General features: G+C 40.4%; 1 protein-coding gene across 1 annotated transcript in view; it reads right to left on the bottom strand.

Annotated features, from left to right (window-relative positions):
- The window catches only part of LOC140992146 (semaphorin-5B-like), a 64,930-nt gene extending 51,076 nt beyond the window's left edge, over positions 1-13,854 (bottom strand). The window contains exon 1 of the mRNA XM_073462410.1: positions 13,710-13,854. Within this exon, the coding sequence (XP_073318511.1) occupies positions 13,710-13,854 (145 nt within the window). The remainder of the gene's footprint in view (positions 1-13,709) is intronic.
- Between the last annotated feature and the right edge of the window lie 9,554 nt (positions 13,855-23,408).

The raw sequence follows: 23,408 nt of genomic DNA, 5'->3' as shown, positions 1-23,408 counted from the left end.
AGCACAGTAGATAGATTCAAGTTTTATTCAGATCTTAGGTTGTTTGTTTTATTTATTTTTTATTTATTTATTTATTTATTTTTTAAGGACCTTTTAGAATACAGCTTTAAGAATGGTATTCTTAGCTTTTTTTCTTTTAGTCTCTTTCTTATTATTCCTAACTACTTTTAACTTATTTTAATGTTGATTTTATCCTGTTTTCTTTTTATCTTCTAGCTCCAGTGTTTTCCTCATGGAGGGCCCTCCACGTTGGGAGTAGTTTGATCCACCTGTGGGGGTGCTGCTCTGGGGGCTGTCCTGGCCTGGAGGGATGGGGTGGCACTGCACCATGGCCATCTCCACAGCCGTGGTGTGGGCTCCTCTGTCTGTCCTGGTTGGGTGGTTCCTGTGGCGGTGCCCCCCTGTGGCCACATATCTACATGACTTCCCAGCGTGGATGGCTCCCCAACAACGCTTTCCTCACCTGGATCCTCAGTGCCCAGCCATACCATATCTTAATGAGTGTATGTTTGCGGCTGTGTGTGCATGCCTAAGTCAGTGAGTAGGTGCGTGTCTTGTGCGTATATGTGTGCTGGCGTGTGTGTGTGTGCATTTGTGTATGTGTGTGTGTGTGTGTGTGTGTGTGGGGGGGGGGGGGGGCACACAAAGTTTCATATGTATTTCATATGTATGAAAGGTGCTATATAAATAAACAAAGTTTAAGTTTAAGTTTTACTTTGCAAAAAGCAGTGCTGCATGCTAAGCAGTTAGGTGGCTCACACACAGGAGAAAACGGCAACTTGTTTTTGCTATGTCATTGAGGTATAGGCTACACTGAGTCATGTCCCGTATTTTAAACTGGGATTATAATACCTTTATCATAAATACTCAGAATTACACCCAACTTCCACTTTGAAATTCATTTTGCATGTGTAAAAAGATGCTAAAAGTTCTTTGGGTAAAGAACTCAAAATAAAAAGAAGCAGCACTATTGCAAAACTGATTCATGATGTTGTCCATGTATTTCTTCCTTTAGACAAGTAGAATATTTGTTCTACAGTTTAAGCATGATTTAAATTGCTATTTTTAAGTGTTTCCATACAGATGTATTATCTATAGCTTTTTATTGATTAAGATTTATTGATAGGAAAGGCTGTAATGGATTGATATCAGTACCAGCAGGTACTGTGTATGTACTGTATGTTGTCTTATCGGTATCAGACATGAAAAAGTGGTATCAAGCCATCCCTAGTTGACCCACCTGAAGGACACCTTCAGGTTTCTGGGAACCACAATCTCCCGGGACCTGAAGTGGTCCTCTCACATAGACACTGTCCGGAAAAAAGGTCCAGCAGAGGTTGTACTTCCCGTGACAGCTCAGTAAGTTCAACTTGCTTCAGGAGCTGCTGATCCAGTTCTACCAAGGCATCATACACTCTGTTCTCTGCACTTCCATCACTGTCTGGTTAGGACCTGCAACCTAACAGGACGAGACTTGTCAGGTAAGGAAACGGGCAGGTAACATCTCTACAGACCCCTCACACCCCGGGCATAAACTGTTGAAGCGCCTCCCTTCTGGTAGGCATTACAGAGCACTGTATGAAAAAAAATGACCAGAGACAGTTTCTTCCCCAGGCTGCTCTGATGAAAACTTACCAGTCAGAGTGTCAGAAAAACACTGTGCAATAACCCCTGTAAATACTGTTGGAAATTCTGCCCCACCTTGTACATATTATTCTTAATTTTTCAATTATTTATTTTCTTTAGACTTAATGTTTATCATACTATTCCCTGTACATTGAGAGCAAACTTAAACTGAGTCAAATTCCTTGTTTGTACTTGGCCAATAAAGCTGATTCTGATTCTGAATAGTCTTATCTTGTTACTGATTGACTTTAAATTGAATTTGCACTATTTGGGGAACATTTATACTTTTTTTCTTGTCAAATTAAAGTTAGAGCAATGGTTTGACATTTTGGGAATTTAGTGTATATACCACTCTCATATCTTACTGTGTAATACTATAAGACTACAGCTAGCAGAGAATAAGCTTAGCATAAAGATTGGAAATGAAGGGAAACGGCTAGCATGGCTCTTCTGTTACAGCACAAGTGCAGACACAGACACAAACGGGTAGACGGTAAATTGGTTTAAATAAATATAGGGACAAAAAAGTGGGAGGTGGAGGGCGATGGCGAGGACTGAAAAAGACTGTAGAGTGGCGAGCTTGAGATGGATAGGAGGCAGGTGGTGTGGCTGGAGATCAAATCAAATCAAATCAAATTTATTTATATAGCCCCAAATCACAATCACATTGCCTCAGTGGGCTTTACAAACTGTACAGTGAATGACATACTCTGTCCATAGACCCTTGATTTGAGTGAGGAAAAATGTGCCATATTGAGAAAAAGAAAACCTTTTAACAGAAAAAAACCCTTTTCACTTGAGATCACTCAGTGCAAGTACAGCTGGCTGAACAATCTGGCGATGAGTGGAAGGAGAGCTGGAGTACTTGTGCTGATGAGCCAGGTGCCAGGTCAGGTAGCCATGGCCATGAGACACACCCACACACACAGAAAGACAAGCGAGTAAGTGACACAAGGGAAGCAGGGAGAACATAGAGAGGATGAATAAATACCAGAGACACAGCTCTTGAGTCAATGGCGCAGTATTTTTCATACTATTTAAAGAGTGCATTATTCAGATAGTAAGATGTGGGTTCTTACTATCATTTAAGCAGCTAACTAAAACTACTACTGTAGTTAAAAACTTGGCAGGACAGAAGAAACTCTCCAGAAGAAACAGAATTAAACTTTTATCTTCTGAAATAAATATTTTTTAACAGCTCTGATGGACCCTCAGGATTTCTTGTCCTGGCACACCTGGCTCTCAAAGGAAATAGGAAATGACACTCCCATGATTGGTTAATTTATGTCACACTCAAAACACACCTATGCCACCATCTCAATGCGTCACTTTTTGACGTGTTGGGAAACCCAAAGCGTCAGTATTCAACAAGTTGGGAATGAGACTCAAAAATCAACATTTCTTACAAATAGGACCTTTAAAAGACTAGTGTTCATTTGTCCCAGCAATGTATGTGTTTATTTGCATATAGAGTGGGAAATTGAGATCCGATCACAGGTGATCACTTAAAACGCATGTCGTGATGTATCAGCCTCATAGTTTGTTGTAATGCAGTGCAGTGAGGATACCGGTGTTTCATAGAGGAAGCGTTTATAACGTGGATCAGCCTGTCACTGTTAACAGAGACTCCAGTCTGCAGTATAGTTCATTATCTTCACAAATAAACCTCAGAATTGTAGAGTAACTTCATGCTTCATTCAGAAAATGTTCTATCGTGTGGACACTTCTGTTCATATTCTTAAACTCCCTCTTTCTCACTAGTCCACATGCATGCTCTCTCAAACTTTCTTTTTTTTCCCCATATATTTTATTGGATAGTGTTCAGTTTACATTTCCAACATGACATAATAAGTCTCCATTTTACAGTTCTTCCAAACACATGTACTTTGCAAAGTTTCAACCCCCCATAGACTCAGAATTCTCCGTTGGGCAATTACAGAGGTAAAAGCAATGACATTAATTTCAGGTGCTGTCATTTTTTTTTTTTTTTTTCAATTACTATTTTGGCCTTTATATGGCTTTATTTATATGACAGCTTCAGAGATGACAAGAAACAGGATGAGAGAGAGTGGGGTGACACGCAACAAAGGGCCTCCAAAGGTTGGACTCAAACCTGGGGCGGCTGCAGCAGCGAGGACAAAGCCTCTGTATATGGGACACCCGCTCTACCAAATGAGCTAATGGGCACCCCGTTGCCATCGTTTTGAGTTCATCTCGAGGTCTGCCGAAAATAGCTATACGAGGGAACAGACAAATCTTCAACCCCATGACCCACGAAATTGTATTGAAATATAGCTGCTCAACCAGCGAGGCAGAGAAATTGCCATTGAAATCGCGAGGCATGAACGAACAGTAATAAAGCGGGGCGTTTTCTAGCAACCCAGCTTAAGAGCAGACTGGCATCACAGATGATACCCCAAATATAGAACAGCTCTGGTGAAGTTATGTATGCGGATGACCCGCTGGTTTATGTTTTGGACCCAGCGAGGTCGCTACCACATATCTTAAAGACCCTGAACCTCTTCGGAACTTTGTCTGGATATAAACTTAATATTGATAAAAGTGTGTAATTCCCTAGGAAGCAGCTAGCAGAGAACTTACTGCAGTAAAATTTCCATTTAATTTAATTAACAACTCCTTAAAAGCCCTAGTGTGTCGTGGCAAACTACCTAAACCAAACAAGTATAGCTCCAGTCCAGTAATCATATCCACACTAAAAATCTGGCAGCAAATTAAAAATCACTTCAACTGGAACACACTCCCCATGGCTACACCAATTTGTAATAACGACCTATTCAAACTGGCTAAAATCGACTCTAGGTTTTCTTAGACTGTGCATGTTAGGTGACCTATCCCATGAAGGCATTTTTGCCAACTTTGCCCAGATACTTTTCCCTTTTCCGATACTTTCCAATCTGACACTTTGCCCAGTCTAATACACCATCATTCCCAAATGCCCCACTTGCCACTGGAATTGATCATCTTATGCCACTGACCATAATGAACAGGCATCATATTTCTTTCCTATACGACCTGTTAACCCCAGACACACATCTGTGCTCATTAAAATAAAGACTGAATGGGAAACAGAGTTAGGAGTCACTTTTTCAGACTTGCTGTGGGAGCGGGCATTAAAAGAAATAAATGCTTGCTCGTCCTGTGCAAAACTCCAGCTTAATCAGTTTAAGGTACTCCACAGGGTAAATCCAGGTTGTCAAAGATATTACCGATTCTTGTGAAAGATGATCACAATCACCCTGTAATCTTACTCACATGTTTTGGCTATGCCCAAAAATGGCTGATTATTGGAATAGATTCTTTGGAATTGTCTCTGAGGTACTGGGGCTAACAATCACGCCATCTCCAATGATCGTTATATTGGAGAAGACAATCATGTTTCGGTGAAACAGGCACATGTAACTTCATTTATCTCACTGATAGCTTGTGGAATAATCCTCCTCCTATGGAAACAGCAAACACCACCGTCTAGTACCTCTTGGTTACGCGATGTAATGTCTTTCTTGGACCTAGAGAAGATCAAGTTCACCCTTTGGGATTCAACTGCAAAGTTTTTCAATCACTGGCAACCCCTTATTTCCTACTTCAAGAAATTATCTGCTCTCTCCTCTGACTAGTAGGTTAATATCATCAAGCTGGACTAGTATAATGTGACATACCCTCCCTTTTGCTAACGTGGACCTTCTAATTGATCTTTTTTTTGGTCTTTTTTCTTTGTTTGTTTTCTTTGCTTTGTTGTTGCTTGTTTGTTTGCCTTTCGCACATAGCTACCTGTTTATATGTAGGTTTATAGGTGTGTGTATAAAAATGTTATGTATTGAATTAGTTTCCTCTTATTATTGTTGTTTTTGTTTTTATTTTAATATGTGGTGCTTTCTGTTTATCGTTGCGAACTGTGCTGAGCCAGCTCACAGGGGTGGGGGGGTGGAATTTGGCAAGGGACGTTTGGGTCTAATGGGATATGTATATGTAAAATCACTTTCTATGTGGTGTCAATGTATCTGTTACCATCCTGTTGCAATAAAATATGTTGACAAAAAAAAAAGAAAAGAAATATAGCTGCCAGAAGAAGAACAGTTTGGGGCATGACCAGAACATATGGGTCAAATCACAAGGGGCCTGAGAACATCTATTGAATCCCTCATCCGTGCTGCCCAGATAAATCTTGGCTATCTTGGTCTTGCTGTAGTGAATCCTGTGTACCACTTTGAATTGAATAAGACTAAGCCTAGCCTAAAGCTTTTTCCCAAAAGTCATCAGACAGGAAAATCCACAGTTTGTTCTCCCAGCTGGCCTTGGTTTTGTTGACAGCAACATCTGAGGATCGAGAAACAAGGTTATAAAAGTGAGAAACATGGCCCTTAGGTAGAGTTTCAGCCTTAAGAATTAGATCTATGCCATTTGGGGGTGGGATTTGAGGGAATTGAGAGGAGTGGGAGTGGGGTAATTAAGGAGTATAATCTAAGACGACACTACGAGATAAAACATCAGGACAAGTTAAAAAACCTGGATGCAGAGCAGAAGCTACAGAAGGTAGAGGAGTAGAAGAGGAATCTGACATCACAGCAGACGTTTTTCACCAAAGCGAAATCACAAAGCGAAGCTGCTGTGAAAGCAAGTTTTATTGTGGCGGAGGAGATTGCCAAATCAGCCCCGCCATTTACCGAGGGAGAGGTTCTGAAGAGCTGCATGATGAAAGTGTGCGACGTCATATGTCCGGATAAAAAGCAGGCATTTGCAAATGTAAGCCTTAGCAGAAAGACAGTTGCTGATCGGGTTTGTGAGATGGCCACTGATTTGAAAACACAGTTGATTGAAAGAGGGAAAGACTTTGTTGCATACTCCCTTGCTGTGGTTGAAAGTACTGACACGACTGACACTGCACAGCTGGCCATCTTCATCCATGTCAAAGTGTAACCGACATGAAACTGCCTTGGGACAAACTTGTTGGACTTACAACAGATGGAGCACCGGCGATGTACGGTGAAAAAAGTGGACTAGTGGGAAGGATGCGCTTAAAGATGCGGGAGGAGAACTGTGCAGGTGAGTTGACAGCATATCACTGCATCATACACCAAGAAGCGCTGTGCGTTAAAGTCCTAAAAATGGATCATGTGATGAACACTGTAACGCAAACCGTAAACTTCATCAGAGCCCAAGGTAAATCACAGCCAATTTCAGTCTTTTCTGCAGGAAATAGATCAGGGTTTGGCAACATGCCTTATCATACGGAGGTGCGGTGGCTAAGTCGGGGAAAAGTTCTCAATAGACTTTTTGAGCTGGGCGAGGAAATCTGTCAGTTCATGGACAGTAAAGGAAAAGACTCCACAGTTCTGCGGGATGAAAAGTCGAAATGTGAGTTGGCGTTTCTGGCTGACATAACTACGCATCTCAGCATCTTAAACCTTCAGCTCCAGGGACGGGAGCGAATAATCACTGATATGTATGATGCAGTGAAGGCATTTCAAGTGAAACTGCGTTTATGGGAGACACAAATGCACCAATGCAACTGGTCTCACTTTCCCTGTTGCCAAGAAATGTTGAACCAAGTTAGCGCCACAGTGTTCCCAAATGCCCACTTTGCTGATAAACTGAGCGCACTTCGCACTGAGTTCGCACTGCGCTTTGGTGACTTTGACGCACAGAAAAGTAATTTCGCACTGCTTCGCAACCCATTTGCCATCGACGTGGAAACTGCACCTGTACAGATGCAGATGGAGCTGATAGAGCTGCAGTGTAACGGGACACTAAAGGTAAAGTGCAACACTGTAAAGCACTTTAAATATTAGAGACGCAATGTCTCATTATTGACTGACCCCTTGCTCAAACAGGAAATGCAGAAGGACCTAATTGATTATTTGTCTTTAAATGATGATGAGAGTGTCTCTCCTTCCATATTGTGGGAAAGGGCTAAAGCGGTGATGAGAGGGAAGGTAATAGCCATATATTCCAGAATAAAGAAACAAAGGTTAAAGGAACAACAGAACCTTGATTAAAAAATGAATAACCTACAACAAGAGCATAAACAAAAAAGAGACAAAAAAAACACTCAAACTACTTCAAGAAGCAAAACAAGACCTAGATGTGCTACTTAACTATAAGGCAGAAGGGGCACTTAGGTTTACTAGCAGAAAATACTATGAATTGGGTAACAGAGCAAGTAGGCCGCTTGCCTTCCAACTACGCAAAACTCAGTCGAGTAGAGTGGCACACAAGTTTAGACATCCCATAACCAATCCAACAATATTGGTTGTAATTAGTGTTACAACCAAATGAAATTGCAGATGCCTTCGCAGCCTACTATACAAAGTTATATGATAGTCAAAACCTAGATATTAAGACTGAAAAGATCCAAGAATTTCTGGGACCCCTTAATATGACCAAATTATCTAATTATGAGGCAATCAAATTGGCTAGGCCAATCACAGAAACTGAAATAAAAGAATCCATTCTTCAATGGGTTTCCCGGAGAATATTACAAGACATTCGTACATGAACTTAGCCCAGTGCTAAGTAAAGCATATAACTATGCACTAGAAATGGGAGATCCACCTAAATCTTGGTCGAATGCTATAATAGCAGTGATAAAGAAAGAGGGAAAAGATCCCACACTCTGTAGGTCGGATCAAACTGGATTTATCAATGGCCGCCAAGGTACCAGTAATATTAGGAGGGCACTAAATTTACAGTCATTAGCCCCATCTAGCGGACAAACATCAATGCCTCTCAGCTTAGATGCTGAGAAAGCATTCAATAGAGTGGATTTGGTGTATTTACAGCAGATATTGATGAGCATGGTTTTCAGGGATAAGTTTGTTAAATGGATTACATTATTTTATCAGGACCCTAAGTCCAGATTCAGGGTTAATGGATACTGCTCAAAATTCTTTAAGCTCAAACGTGGGACAAGACAGGGAGATGCACTGTCTCCAGTTCTATTTGCACTCATTATTGAACCTCTGGCAGAAGCCATCAGGAAGAATCCACAGATTCATGGTATAATGGACCAAAGAGGGACAAAACATAAGATAGCACTATTCGCGGACAATATACTACTACTTTTACAAAATCCTTTGTTCTCAATTCCTGCACTTATGATATGTCTGCACACATTTTGCCCAATCTCAGGCTACAAAGTTAATGAGAGTAAATCCAAGGCAATGATGTTATTTGGAACCTGGCCCTCACAACTGAATGATGTAGTGACTTTTCGACACTCTAAGCAAGGTTTTAGATATCTGGGAGTCACACTCACACCTAGCCCCACACAGTTATTTAAATTGAACTATAACAAGCTACTAAAACAAATAAAAGAAGACTCTATATTTATTTCAGTCCTTGCCTGTATGGGTCCCCATGTATACTTTGGCTTTGTTAGATAAACTCATATCTGGGTTTGTTTTGCAAAATAAAAGACCTAGAGTAAGACTAAAAGTACTGTGCTCAACGAAAGAGAAATCAGGTCTGTCTCTACCAAACCTGAAAATGTATTATTGGGCAAGTCAACTTACTGCTGTAACTCAATGGATGAACAATAACCAGGAGACAGGTTGGGTCCAAATAGAACAGAAGTCAGTACAAGGAGTTAGTTTATCAGTCTTACCTTTCCTTAATAAGAAACTGTTGAATAAACTTAAAATAAAGAATGTATGGATAAGGCATATTCTGTGGGTATGGGACACAGTCAGAAAAAGATTAGGGGGAGCACTCACATTGTCACGAGCTATGCCACTAGCTGGTAACATAGATATCCTCCCATCAATGTGGGACAGTGGATTCAAGTGGTGGGAATATAATGGCCTAAGTATGATCAACCAGCTTTTTGAGGGCAATGAAATAAGTCATTTTCCCAACTACAAACTCAATTTGCACTGCCCCCAAAAGATCTGTTTCGTTACTTACAAATGAGGCACTACATCCAAACCCATACAGAGTGGGATAGGATTAAAAGAGACCCAACAGGCATCGAACAATATTTTATAATGATAATGGAAAAACATTTGCCAACCAAGAATCATGTCTCACATATTTATAGGATATTGATGGCAGACATGGCAGAAAATAACTTCAATGTAAAAGAAAAATGGGAGCTGGGACCCAATGGACCCAGAGACTGAAACAAGTTTATATAATGAAACGCATGACAGCACAGCTGCAAATTAAAACAGACATCAAGATGGACTCCAGTTTTGTTGTATTTAAAGATTTAAGCATGTAGCTAAATGCTCTTGAAAAGGGTAAATAGAATGAGAAGCCCCTTGTCACGGAATGTTTAACAATGTTTGATGCTCAGTGCTATTGACATTGAAATTTAAATAAGGTTAAAAAATAAATAACAGTTGAGTGGTCTGATACAGTTATCGGGGAATACTGAGTGGAGGAAATTGATTGGATGAATGTCCTATCCACTATAAGGTAATCTATATGTGTGTATGAGTGGTGCGCATGGAAGAAAAAAAAAATGTCTGGTAGAGGGGTATGAGTGCCTCCAGGGGTCAAGGGGTAACCAGGGGTAACTAATATTTTCCTAGATAATACAGCTGCATTAAGAAAATAATCACCTGCATCCAAGCTGTTCCTTAATATGTTTTTTTATTTTGTTGAAACAAAGTAAATGCTTTCATATGGTTCTGTCTTATTCTGCATATCCTATTGCAACATTGGTTTTCATTTGCTTTTTGTTTTTTTAACAAAAACAACCAAGTAAACAAAGTCAGTTACTAAACCCTGATCCTCTACCACGGAGATGGGCTGGTTATCCAGTTCCCTTCTCTGTAATATTTTTGGCCATGTCGCTGTCTCGAGGATATTTCTCTTTCCTTTTGAAAGTATCCACGAGTGTTTGTTGCTTCGCTGCCTTTGCCTGTATTGCTTGAGTGAACTCATTGTATTCCTTTGAGTGTTTGTTTTTTATGTGCTGTATCAAATTTGTCGTATTAAATGCAGCTCTTTTGTTACTCCCTTGCAAAACGGTCGTTGGACTGTTGGACTGCTTTCGCTTTCTAATTTAAAATAATTCCACACTGCAGAAATTTCATCCACAGGGCTGCCAGAGTAACGTTATGCACGTGTCTGCGTTCTTCCACAAATTGTGCTCCGTTTACAGCTGATGTAAAAATAATCAGGCTTGGGTCCACGTTCAAAATTGCCGATCCCGATCAGTGAAACAATGCCTATATTGGCCCCGATCCCAATCCCGCAGATCGGCTCAGGACATCCCTACATTTCATATCCCCTCCTAGTACCAGTAAGTGGGAATTTAAGTTTTGGATAGAAGACAGAAATGATTTCATAAAGGAATCGTCGTCCCATTTGGGGGCGTATACAGATGCTAGGATGATTGGTTTTTGGTAAAGTGTGCCAGAGACGATAATATAGCGGCCATTCGAGTCTGTGATTATATTATCGGGCATAGTTCATTCTTGATTTTATCAAAATCCCAGTGCCCCTTGTTTTCAGATTAAATTTGGAGTGGATTGGGACATGTCCCCCCCAATTTCTGAAAAACATGAATTGTCCCCCCCAATAAAAATACCCTAAATTATTCAAAATTGAACAAATGTATTTTCAGACTTCACATTCTTCACACTTTAGATTCACATCTGAAAAAAAATGATTGAAATGATGGAACAAATAATGTTTGACAAATATATTTCTGACTCCACATTCCATCTCTGGTCTCCTCCACTACAATGCGAATGAATGGGTACTTTCTTACACAGACGCTGATGACATCAGCAGGCTTTAAAAAAAACGACCCCCTAACATTACATGTCCGAGACCCTTAAAATTATGATTTACTAATATAACAGTTAAGCAGTGATACGTGCTGTTTGCTGTTTAGGACAAATAAACAAGAAAGGTAAGCACAATAAATGATTCCCTGTGCAGTACTTTTTGAATGATATGGTGAGCCTCTATGAAGTTGTGATTTATGGTGGCATGGTATGAGTTGCATACGGGCAAAAAAAAAATCACTTTTGTGTCCCCCCCAATCCTGACATTGGATCTGCACCCCTGAGTCCTAGGATATGAGCAACAGATGGAGAAAATAATTAAATGGATGAAAATAACAATGTACTGTGAAAGAAATAACTGAAAGAGTCCTCCCAAATAAAAGACATATATACAAAGATTTCCCAACTTGCATGACACTGGCTCCCCTACCTGGCTGCGTTCCTCCCACCCAGATCAGTGTCCCGCAAAAATCTGGGTCCCTCCCTTGCCCCACCCCAGCTTGTCCCCCCGCCCACACCATACCTTCCATACTCACCTCATCCATCTGCACTTCTTATTTCTATGTCAAGTCTCCTATACTTTCATCTCAATTCCCACATCTCTGCTTAAAACCCCAATAACAAAAAATGCCAACCGTGTGCTATATCAACGGCTGGCAGTATAATAGTATGCCCCACAGCATGCTCCAGGAATATCCCATTTGTACCATGTGAGTAATCAAAATGCTTGGCTGCACATGACAAACAGTTATGAAACTCAAAAGTCAGAGAAGTTGGGAGCAGCCTGGGGCATAGGTAAGTCCCACTATTGTTAACTGGCAACTTGTTCTATAGTGGAGGTTACAAAAGTAGATTTATGAACTCGTCTGGAAATTTATATCATAATCTAAATAAAGTGATACTGCAGAGAATCAGTATGGTGCAGACAAACAAACTATGGCACCTGTAATATGATATGTCGATCACCATTATCTAAATTGTAAACATTAGCACAGAGCCAGAGAGAAAACAACAACAACAGAACAAAAACATTACCATTGATAATTAAAGGGGAAAAAAAGATAGACTGAACAACATAAAGTGTTTGAGTACATTACAGACTCATTTTACTGTGTCTCTGGTCCAGCATCTTCATTGTTTTGTCCCTCAAGAGTTATGGAGAGTCATCCACTAGGCTACAGACATTTAGCCTGCCAATTAGCTGCCAGGTAGCTCCGAGTTAAGTGGGGGCTCTCCTGCTGTACATTGTATTAGTTAAGTGCGGGCCCAGGGTCCGTAACCCACGGCAAAGCGAAGTGGATCCAACCCAGGAGAAGGCTAAACAGCACAGCTAGTGCAGCCTGCCGTCAGTCCAGCTGGAGTTAATTAGTCGGCTTCAACGTCCGGCCTCTGCTGATAATTGGCCGCGAAGGTCGTGGCCTCCTCGGGTGAAGGTAACCTCTTCTTAGCTTCGTTTGCTAGTGTAATCCGTAAGCGGGCTGGGAATAGGAGAGACGGTCTGAGGCCCAAGTTGTATAGTGTTGACATGGTGTCACAGTACTTGCGGACTGCGGACCTTCAATAGACTCCGGGAGTCCAATTATCCTAATGTTGTTTCTGCGACTGCAGCTTTCGAGGTCCGCCATCTTCGCCTTTAGCCTTTAGCATTGCTCTCAGCTAGCGCTGCACACCTTTCCTCCAGAGCCTGAATCCACTGGTCCTGCAGTTCAGCGCCAGCCTCCAACAAGTCAATCTGTTGGCCGTGTTCCGTCCCCACAGCCTGTGTATGGTCCAGTTTCACTTCTAAAGCCGCAAACATAGTTTTGAAGTCGGCAGAGATGCTAGCTCTCTGGTCTTCCAGTAAGCTAGCAATGCTAGCTACACAGGTGGTTGAGGTCTCTCCTTCAGTGGACTTTTTAGTGTTTTTCCCCGATTTTGACATCATGCCAGCTTATATTAAGTTAATGGTGTACACTGTATTACTTTAGGCCAGTGAGGTTAATGAATGAGTAGATTTTTTTCAAATAAAGTTGTGGGGGAGCGAGATCGCCCTGCCGTTCACATGCTCACCTAACCAGAAAGTCCCCTGCATCAAACTTTTTTTTATCAATTGATGGTTTAAGGGTGTGCTGCAGCCCTCTCAGCATCCCTACCTTCATGTTCATGGTACATATGCAAACTCTCTGCTTAAAAAGCTCATTTTATTTGGCTGCCATCTGAACATTAGTAAATTTGAACTTTCTTAGATTTACCAATTTTTGTCCCTCTCATAGATGATAGTTGTTGGATGAATAGATTGGCTGGATGGATGTAAGTGAGGTAAAAGCAGACTGATATTGAAGCACTCACCTTGGTAGGAGACGACAGGATGTTCCTTTCTACTACAGTCTGCTGGTTTGATATGAGGCGGTCGGGACAGACACAAAGATGAACAGATGACCAGAACAAGGCAGCAGGGGGAGAAGGCCCACACCCCCCACCCTGATTTAACCATCGTTACAACCACATCCAGTCTTCTATCAGTGCATCAGGAAACACCTGTTGGAACAGAGGAGACATCTGTCAATTTACACACGACCAGCAAGAATCAAACACCAAATAAAATGAAAGAAATACATAAAATCAAAAAAGACACAATACATTACATATGCACACTCTGCCCTGCTATCTCTCTGCCTGTCCATTCATCTAAATTAGTTCTGCCGGTCTCCCCAACCCAGTGGTCTTTCTGCTGGCTCTGTCTGTCTGCTCTGGCTGTCCAGCCCTCAGTGTCAGCAGGACTCGGTCATGGCTAATTCACCTAAAAGGCCAGAGTTGCCAATCTTTGTAATGCTGACTCTCAAACCGAGGGTGCCATCAGCAGAGATCTTTATGACTGAGGAGACCCATTCAGGGATGAGCCTGGGCCCAGAGCCAAATAATGGCTGTGAATTTTGAGCTGTGAGCCACATGAATGGTTTGTGCCAACATCAAAATCCATGTATGCACATCAAATCTGCTCAGAGATGTTGAGCTGCTAACTGTCACACCACGGTGAGGTTGTCTTGTCTTGGGTTATTGTCTTGTCATTTCCTGTTTTATTTTGAAAATGTAACTCTCCTCTCGTTTCAGGTCACTTGCCTTTCCTCTTGTGTCACCTGCCCGTCATCCCTGATTCCTGATTGTGTCCACCTGTTCCCCATTACCCTCATGTGTTTAATAGTCTGCGTCTCCCTTTGTCCTGTGCCAAAGTGTTTCGTCTCATGTCTGGTCACCAAAGCCAGCTCCAAAGTCATTTTCTGTTGTAACTTTCTTAGTCTAGCTTTTGGTTTCATAGTTCTTAGTTTAGTCGGTTAATTGTCAGCCTCCTTTGGAGAGATTTTCAGTTATTTGTTATAGTGTGTATAGTATTGTTAAGCCTCCACTTTTTAGGAGAGTTTTTGTTTCTTTACCGTTTTTCTTTATAGTAGTGGTTAAGTTAATGTTTTGAAGCCTTTTGATTTTCCTCCTTTGGAGTGATTTTGATTAACTTTAGTGTAGCCAAGTTCTCCCTTCTGGGAGACTCATTTAGATTAGTTTTCACAGCCTTTTGTTTTGGATCACTCTGTCGAGAGGTTTTTTTGACTCCAATAAAATCTGCTCACTGACACCTTAGCTTTTGAGTCCCGGCCTGACACTAACAGAGCTGAGCTGACCTGATGCAGTCTTATTTTGTATATATTCGTATATATATTTGTATATATGTGTGTGTATATATATATATACATATATATCAGAAATACTTTATTATCCCCAAGGGGAAATTGTTTATGTTACAGCGGCTCCCATTCAAAAGTCAGATATGCAGAAATAATAATAATAATAGTAATAATAATAATAATAATTATTATTATTATTATTATTATAATAATAATAATAATAATAATAATAATAATAATAATAATAATAATAACAATAATAATATAACTTTTTCAAGTTCATGTTATGGATTTTGAGAAAATTCATGTTGAAACTTCTATTAAATTCATGGGACCTTGCAAAATCCTATAACTGTACTCCAAATACTTTTAAAGTTATGAATTTTTAAGTTTGGCCCTCAGAGCAATATTTCAACATATTAGTGACTCTCTGTATGTGTATTCTAAACCTCACCAATCGCTAATTTTTCATTGGATTGTATCATCTACGGGACCCTAACAAAACTTGCAACATGTTTTCATTTAAAGAGTTGTTGCTGAATTACAGTAATCAAGTTATAACAGGTAACAGTCATTTTTTACCGTTCATTTTCAGAAATTCATATTTCCATTGGTTTTCTCTTTCTTGCAACCAGATTTTGGTTCAGTGTAGATTTAATGTAGTTCTGTTTCATCTAGAAGTTATTTGGTCCTGCATAAAAATCTTACTAAACATAGCTTCAGAGCTGAAAAACACACCTTTTGGGTTATTTTGACTGTAGATTTTCCCAAAAATGATTATTTAATTTCCTTTAAATAATAATAATAATAATAATAATAAATCCCTTTATAATAAGAGTTGATATTCATTACATAAATTATCAAATATTACTCCTTCATGTTTCATGTTTCATGATTTTTTTTTTTTTAATTAGCAAATGTTCACACTTGTCACTGGCTGTAATATAACATTCAGTGGTTCTATTTCATCAGTAGATATTTGTACTGTGTTGACTTCAAGGTTTTCTAACTGTCTGATAACTATTAAGCCCGTTTTTCATTCGGTTCTGGAAATTTGCAAGAGAGATGGCTTAGTTTGTTGCATATAGGTGATTTAATCCTGTTCTGTGTGTCTGGATAAAATATTCATCTTAGTTCCTTCGCTCAATACACATATATCACAATTTCAAACTCCCTGAATTAAATAATCATAAACTCAGCCAAAACTTCTTAATAGACTGTCTTGTGACAAGTTAAAGTGCCTATAAAAAGTATTCGCCCCTTGGATGCTTTCCCCTTGTCGAGTCAAAAGTCAAAATCAGTCAAAGTCAAAGAAACCATGACACCTGTAGGACAAGTGGAGCAGTGTATTGCCTCCCTGCTGAGGAAAGGAAAATCCCCAAACTGACACCAGCTGATTAGCTGACTGAGGGCACTTGCCTGCAGTTTTTCAGCAGGATCACTCTGCACTTCAGTGTGGCTTCAGACAACAGAGGAGAAACAACTGTTCAGCTTGGGTCAAACCATGAAGAAGCTACTGGTATGGATGAACTGAAATTATATTGATGAAAAATGTTTGTTTTGTTGCTGAAAGCAGAAAAGGTGTAGTTTGGTTTCACGCATGATTAGGATAGACAGAAGGCCTATTCATGTTGAGCAGCAGTGAAGCAGCCTGCTTGGTTTTGTTTGTCTCTTTGCTGTTACAAATTGATTTCATGCTTTAATGTCAATGATAATTGATAAATAATATTTGAAGATTGATAAATTGGAGGTACATGGTAATCAAATATTGTAAAGATTAAAACAGTGAATATTCTGCACTGTAAAAAAGTTAAGTTAAAGTTAAAATATTTGAATAATAAAGTACTTTAAAAAATTACTAAAAACAAAGACATTTGTTTGTTTGAAAGTGATGATGGTTGTACATTTCTGTTTCCGTTTGAAGGTTTTCAACCTAATATCTCCTCCAATAAAAAAATAAAAATTGAGAAGAGGAAAAGAGTTGTCCCATTGCATCCTTTATGGTTGGCCAGGCCATTTTTTAACACAGGATAACTTGTCACCCCTTTTAGTGCTTTTATAAAAAGAATCATGGTCAACATAATATTACTTTTTTGACGAAACAATTATAAAAACAACTCTATAAAGTCAAAGTGAAAAGAGATATCTTAATGTCAGTAATGTAATGTCAACTGACATGGAGATGACCTGAGTGCAGTGAATGTGTCTCCAGTGATTATATTATAAAGTCACCTGTGTCTGGAAGGTCCAGTCACTGTTTAATCAGTATTCCTTGTTACAATTACACCATGAAGACAAAAGAACACTCCAAGCAACTCTATGATGAGGTTATTGACAAGTAAAGTCAGGGGATGGATACAAAAACATTTCCAAGTCACTCATCATTAAGAAATGGAAGGAATATGCAACATGTGTAAATCTGCCTAGAGCAGGCTGCCCTCACAAACTGAGTGACCGTGCAAGCAAGAGACAAGTGAGGGAGGCCACCAAGACACCTATGACTACTCTGAAGGAGTTAAAAGCTTCAGCAGCTGAGATGAGGGAGACTCTGCATACAACAACTGTTGCCCAGGTTCTTCACCAGTCAAAGCTTTATGGGACAATGGCAAAGAGAAAGCCACTGTTGAAGAAAGCTCATTAAATCTCAACTAGAGTTCACCAAAAGACATGTGGGAGACTCCAAGTTCAACTGGAAGAAGGTTCTTTGGTCTGATGAGACCAAAATGGAGCTTTTTGGCCATCAGACTAGATGCTATGTTTGGCGGACACCAACAGCACCAAGCATTATGGTGGTAGTATCATGCTGTGGGGATGCTTCTCTACAGCAGGCCCTGGAAGGCTTGTAAAGGTAGGTGGTAAAATGAATGCAGCAAAATATAGGGATATCCAGGAGGACAACCTGATGCAGTCTGCAAGAGAACGACTTGGGAGAATATTTATTTTCCAGCAAGACAATGACCCAAAGCATACAGTGAAAGCTACACAGAAATGGTTTGAAAACAACAAGGTGAATGTTCTGGAGTGGCCGAGTCAAAGCCCAGACCTCAACCCAATCGATAATTTGTGGCTGGACTTGAAAAGGGGTGTTCACGTCCGTGCAACCTGACAAAGCTTGAGCAGTTTCGCAAAGAAAAATGGTGTAAAATTGCAGTGTCCAGATGTGCAAGCCTGATTGAGACCTATCCACACACTCAGTGCTGTGATCGCAGCCAAAGGTGCATCTACTTAATACTGATTTGAAGGGGTTGAATACTTATGCAATTACTTATTTTAAATTATATATTTTAAATTAGGGACCAGTTACAAAAACTGTGAAAGGATGTCCTCCTCAGCCTACATTTAAACCATGACCACCAAGGTCTGGATGGGACCCCAGAACTGAGTAGGAGGAGATGCTACTGGTCAGGTATAAATGACACAATATAGAACTACTGCAGAGCTTGTGATCGCTGATCATTGTCTAAAGATGTTCATACCACACCAAAGAGCTTCATCGGAGATTTAATAGCATCTAGGCCCAATGACCTTCTGGCTATAGACAAGGATCTTAAAAAGAAGGAAGGGTCATTACATTACAGAATCTTGCTTTGGGGCCAGACTGTGGTGACAGCTGAATTGTTCTGCTCTGAGGTTTCAGCCTGTTAAAAAGGCAGTTTTTTCAGTAGCCAAGTGCTTGCTCATGGGGGAAATGTTGGGTCTCTCTAAATACATTAATCAAGGAGTATGGTTTAGACCTGCTCAATTTGGAAAGTGTCATGACATGACTTGTGTTGTGAATTGACACTATACAAATAAAGATTTGATTGATTGATTGATTGATTGATTGATTGATTGATTTAACCTACTCTGCTGAAGCTCTCAAAATATGTACAGGCCATTCCAACTAGAGACCAAACAGCAGTTACAGTGGCTGAGGCTCTGGTAAAAAAAATGGTTCTCTGGTTTTTGAGTCCCTCTCCAGATACATTCTGATCAAGGATACTGGTTTGAGGCTAAAGTAATACAAGAGCTGTGCCATATATATTATATCATAAAAATTAGGACAACACCATCACCATTACCTCAAGGTAATGGCCAATGCTAACAATTTAACAGAACCCTTCATGACCTCCTCCTACACCTTGCCAAAGGAAAAGAAAAAACAATGGACGGTGCACTTACCTCAAGTAATGTTTGCTTATAATTCTAAAAAAACACAAATCCACAGAACATTCACCATACATGTTGATGTTTGGACAAGAACCATGATTGCCTATTGACTGTTTATTAAGTGTTACAGGACAGCCTGAGCAAGTAACAGTGGACGAATGGGCCACACACCATCATGACAACTTGGCCAGGTCTATCAGGGGGCTAGACAGCGCTTCAAGCACCTGTTGACCGTGAGCAAAACAGCACAACACAAAGATGAAACCAGATACTTTGCAGCTTGGACAGCTGGTTTTCTGCCAGGACCACGTCCACAGAGGATGACATAAGATACAGGACTACTGGAACCCAGTGCTGTACAAGATTATGCGGTGTACACACAATGGAGGGCCAGTGTACACCATCAACTCCGCTGAGGGGGATTTACCGGTCTGAGCTACGCCCAGCTGCAGGTAAACAAAAAGATGCGTCAGTAATTGACCGACAGCTTCCTAAAGATCTGTTATGCGATAATGATTATGACACCACTCATAGTCCAGTTGTTGTAGAATTTTCTCAGGAGCTGGATGACAATTCCCCCACCAGCCCTGGGGGTAAACATACAACCAGATGTTGAGGACAGGTCCAGTGCAGAGCAATGGGATTATGGCCTTCTCAAAGGACTACAGCGGGACAACATAGGAACCAACATCACCTCCCCGAATCAACCACCTCTCAAGTAAACCAAATTACTGCTCCCTGCCCCAGGTCTCATAGGCACTGGCTTTGAAGTTCATCAACAGGACAATGATTCCATTCCTGAGGGCAGATTGTAGCAGTAGTTTTTACTATTAAGAGCAGGATTGATTTTGTTTAGTTTAGAGTTTAAATCCTCTGTGTCCTTGTGTTTCTAGTGCTGCAGCTGGTGGTGGACTCCAGTCAACAGTGTGGGAGTTCACTCACTTTTATTGGTGATATAGTTTATTGATGCACATTTCTATTAGTGTGGTATTGTATTTGAAGTGTGATTTGGTTTATGTTATATTTTTCATAGGCAGATTGCTCTGCGCTCCATCAGTGGCTAGTTAGCTTTCCAGTCGACGTATGACGACCTGTCCTCTTACTGTTTCTTTCTTAGTTTTAGAATTTTAGTAAATTGTTTAATAAATAGCCAGTTATGTCAATGACCCACACTGACTGTTGTGGCCTCTTCATTGAAGCCTCTGTGTCTTAATTCACCCATGTTACAGAGAGAATATGAAATCTTAGTTTTAAGTTTAATGGAAACATCAAAGACTCTTCAGGGAGAATTTGTGATCGAAGGGCATCTGCCACGAGCAGCAGCAAGGAGAACCCCCCCATGGAGTCCACACACTGGTGGTGGTGGTTGATGACTTTTCTGAGTTAGATGGGCTCATGAAAGCTGAGCTTTGAGGGGGAGGTGGAGGACGCACACAAAACAGCAGCATGAATGAAATAGAGGCAGTGACAATCGTATTTAAAAAGACAGCAGCAATATAATAGGCTAACAATGAAGGTGTGTTGCTGTGCTATTGGATAGATGTGCCCAGCTGAAAATTTGATCAAACAACCATTTTGTTGTTTTTCTAGTGACGACAATCTTGCTCACTTGGTACCTCACCTCAAAACACCTCATCCAGTCCATGTTTGGTATATTTGCTTCATGAAAGACTGTTTTCATCAAAATTGTTGCTGACCAGTGTTCTGTTGATTGATGAACTAATTGTAACAACACTAGAGAACAGCCCAGACTCTTCAACTAGTGTATGAATAACGTACATATAAGTTAATGGGAAGGAATGCTGAATCAATGCATGCAAAATTGAACTCTGGCCTATACACTACACGCAAGTACAGTGGTCTTTTTTGTTTGCAGAATGATGGGACAGGGTGGGACACAGCTCCAGAATAGGTAGGCTTGAATGTTTGGCCACCTTTATTTCCTACTTTTTTTTGTGATCTGATCACTCATGCAGTGTCCTGTATTGGAAAAACACCATAAAGCTTGAACAAGTCTCCGATTCATGCGACCTGTATGTTGTTTGCACTGTGGAAGGAAAACTGAGAGGAACACTGCCAAGGTTTTAACCCTCTTCCTGCTCTGAGTGTATCACTGAGCCACTGTCAATAACGATTAAGACGTGGTCTTACTGTATCAATAGACCAAAATATGACGAGTGTATACTTCATCTTTTAGCGTCTTTTGCAGCTGTTTGCCTTGCCTTTGATCTGCAGACCAATGTTTCTGCCTGTCATAACTAAAATGCTGATGTGTCTGCTAAAAGTTTGTAGCACTATCAGAGATACACAGGTCTGTACTCCACCCTAAACATGCTAACAGTTGTTTAAGTTAAACCCTTATTTTGTAGTACATTGTTTACAATGGTGTATAACAAATTTCCACCATGATCCTAACAATTTAAGTCTTTATTTTTAAAGTCAATACAATATTTATTCTGCAGATCTCCTGAATGGGGTCCAAAAACTCGAACCAACTCACACTGCTACTGAAAATGAGCTGTGGTGACTAAACCATTGATTATAATTGGCCTTGAAGTCATAGTGTATGTCCCTTAAAAAAAAAAGAAACCTCCAGCAATAGATCAGCTAATATTTTTTATTAAACACAGGATGAGGCACCAACATGGTTTAATAACATTTTTTATTTTATTTTATTGATTTAAAAATAAACATGCAAGTGCTCCCTTGTGGTCAAACTATACAAACACTTTTTCTGGCATTTCTGGTTACTTACTGGCCATACTGTGATAATCTTGAACTGTGTGTAGTGTTTTTCCTGTATTTTTGCCTGTATGTGGTTTAGATGTTTTTTGGCTAGCCATGGATATCCTTGTGGCTGGAGCCCCTGTTCCTCACACACCTGCAGCTCATCTACTCATCAGTCACAGCTTAAGAACAGTGGTCTTCTCTCCACTTGCTGCCAGATTGTTTCTGCTCGTTCAAGTGGTATTTATTTTCTCTAGTGTTTCTTGCTTCAGTGTTACTATTAGTCTTACACCTGTACTTTCCTTGTCACTTCCAGAACCTGTGCAACCTCAGAGCTCCAGCTCCACAGCCACACGCCGCCCAGCCTCCTCAGCCTCAAGGCATACACTTCCATGAATCCACCTGCATCTCCACTCTCCAGTGCCTCAACCTCAGTCTCCACCGCCCAGTACTGTGAGCCCCAGCTGCATCACCAGCCTTGCCTCTCACCTGAGCCTGAACCACCAACAGCTACCTTGTCTCCTGGGCAATTCAATAAATTCCTTTTTTCCCTTTTCCCCTGTCTCAGTGTCCACTGTTGGGTCCTAAGTCAACCTCCAAACCTCAACACATACGGCAACCCTAATATGCCTGTGATAAACTACTATTGGCTAATAACCATATCTAAGACTCTCATCCAAACTTTTCTTTTGAGGGCAGAAAGCCACACATAAAAAATCTCACACTACTGTGACTGTGGGATTGCCACACCGCTGTAGTCAGAGGTTCCAAAAAACTTGATTAATGACACCTTGAAAAGAAGGTGGTACTCTATCTCACAGGAAGAAGGGTGTTTGTATAAGACTGCCACTCGCCAACTATGTTTAAAAGAAAAAGTATTTTGGCATTTTCCTCGCGTTCCAATATCTGTGTGTTATCAGGTAGTCCCCGTTGCTATGCAAAACAACAACAACAACCTCCACACAAGCAACCTTACAAAAACGCAGGCCTGCTTGGTCCTTTTGCAGGGGTTTAGCCATTTTAATAAAAGGGCTCGCCTCCCCATGAGCAAATGTTCTACCAAAACAGGTTTCCCCCGACACTAGAGGATCAATAAAGATTCTTGACATCTTATCTTATCTTAAAGAAATACAAACAAGCTAAAGTGTTATTTTCCTCTGTATTAGAATGATAATGGGTGCAACCTGACCTTTCTCCAGCGCTAGCTCAGTGCTAAAAGGTAGAGGTCTGGCTATGCAAAACTAACATGTTAGTGTAGAGTAAAATTAAAATAAGTAGTTACTGATAATGATTGTTGTATTTGCTTAATGATAATCAAATGTGAAGGGATCATGATAAGTGGTTGAAATGTATGTTAGTCCACACCAGCTGATTGAATGTGCACATATCAATTGAATTTACTGTATCGTAAATCCTATGGATGTGAAATGTAACCAGACACAAGATTGGAATCATGTAACTAAATGTACAACACTTCTATTATTTTTTTAAAATG

Source organism: Pagrus major, chromosome 24 (assembly GCF_040436345.1).
Source record: "Pagrus major chromosome 24, Pma_NU_1.0".
Taxonomy (NCBI): domain Eukaryota; kingdom Metazoa; phylum Chordata; class Actinopteri; order Spariformes; family Sparidae; genus Pagrus; species Pagrus major.
This window is presented reverse-complemented; position numbering and strand designations above follow the sequence as displayed.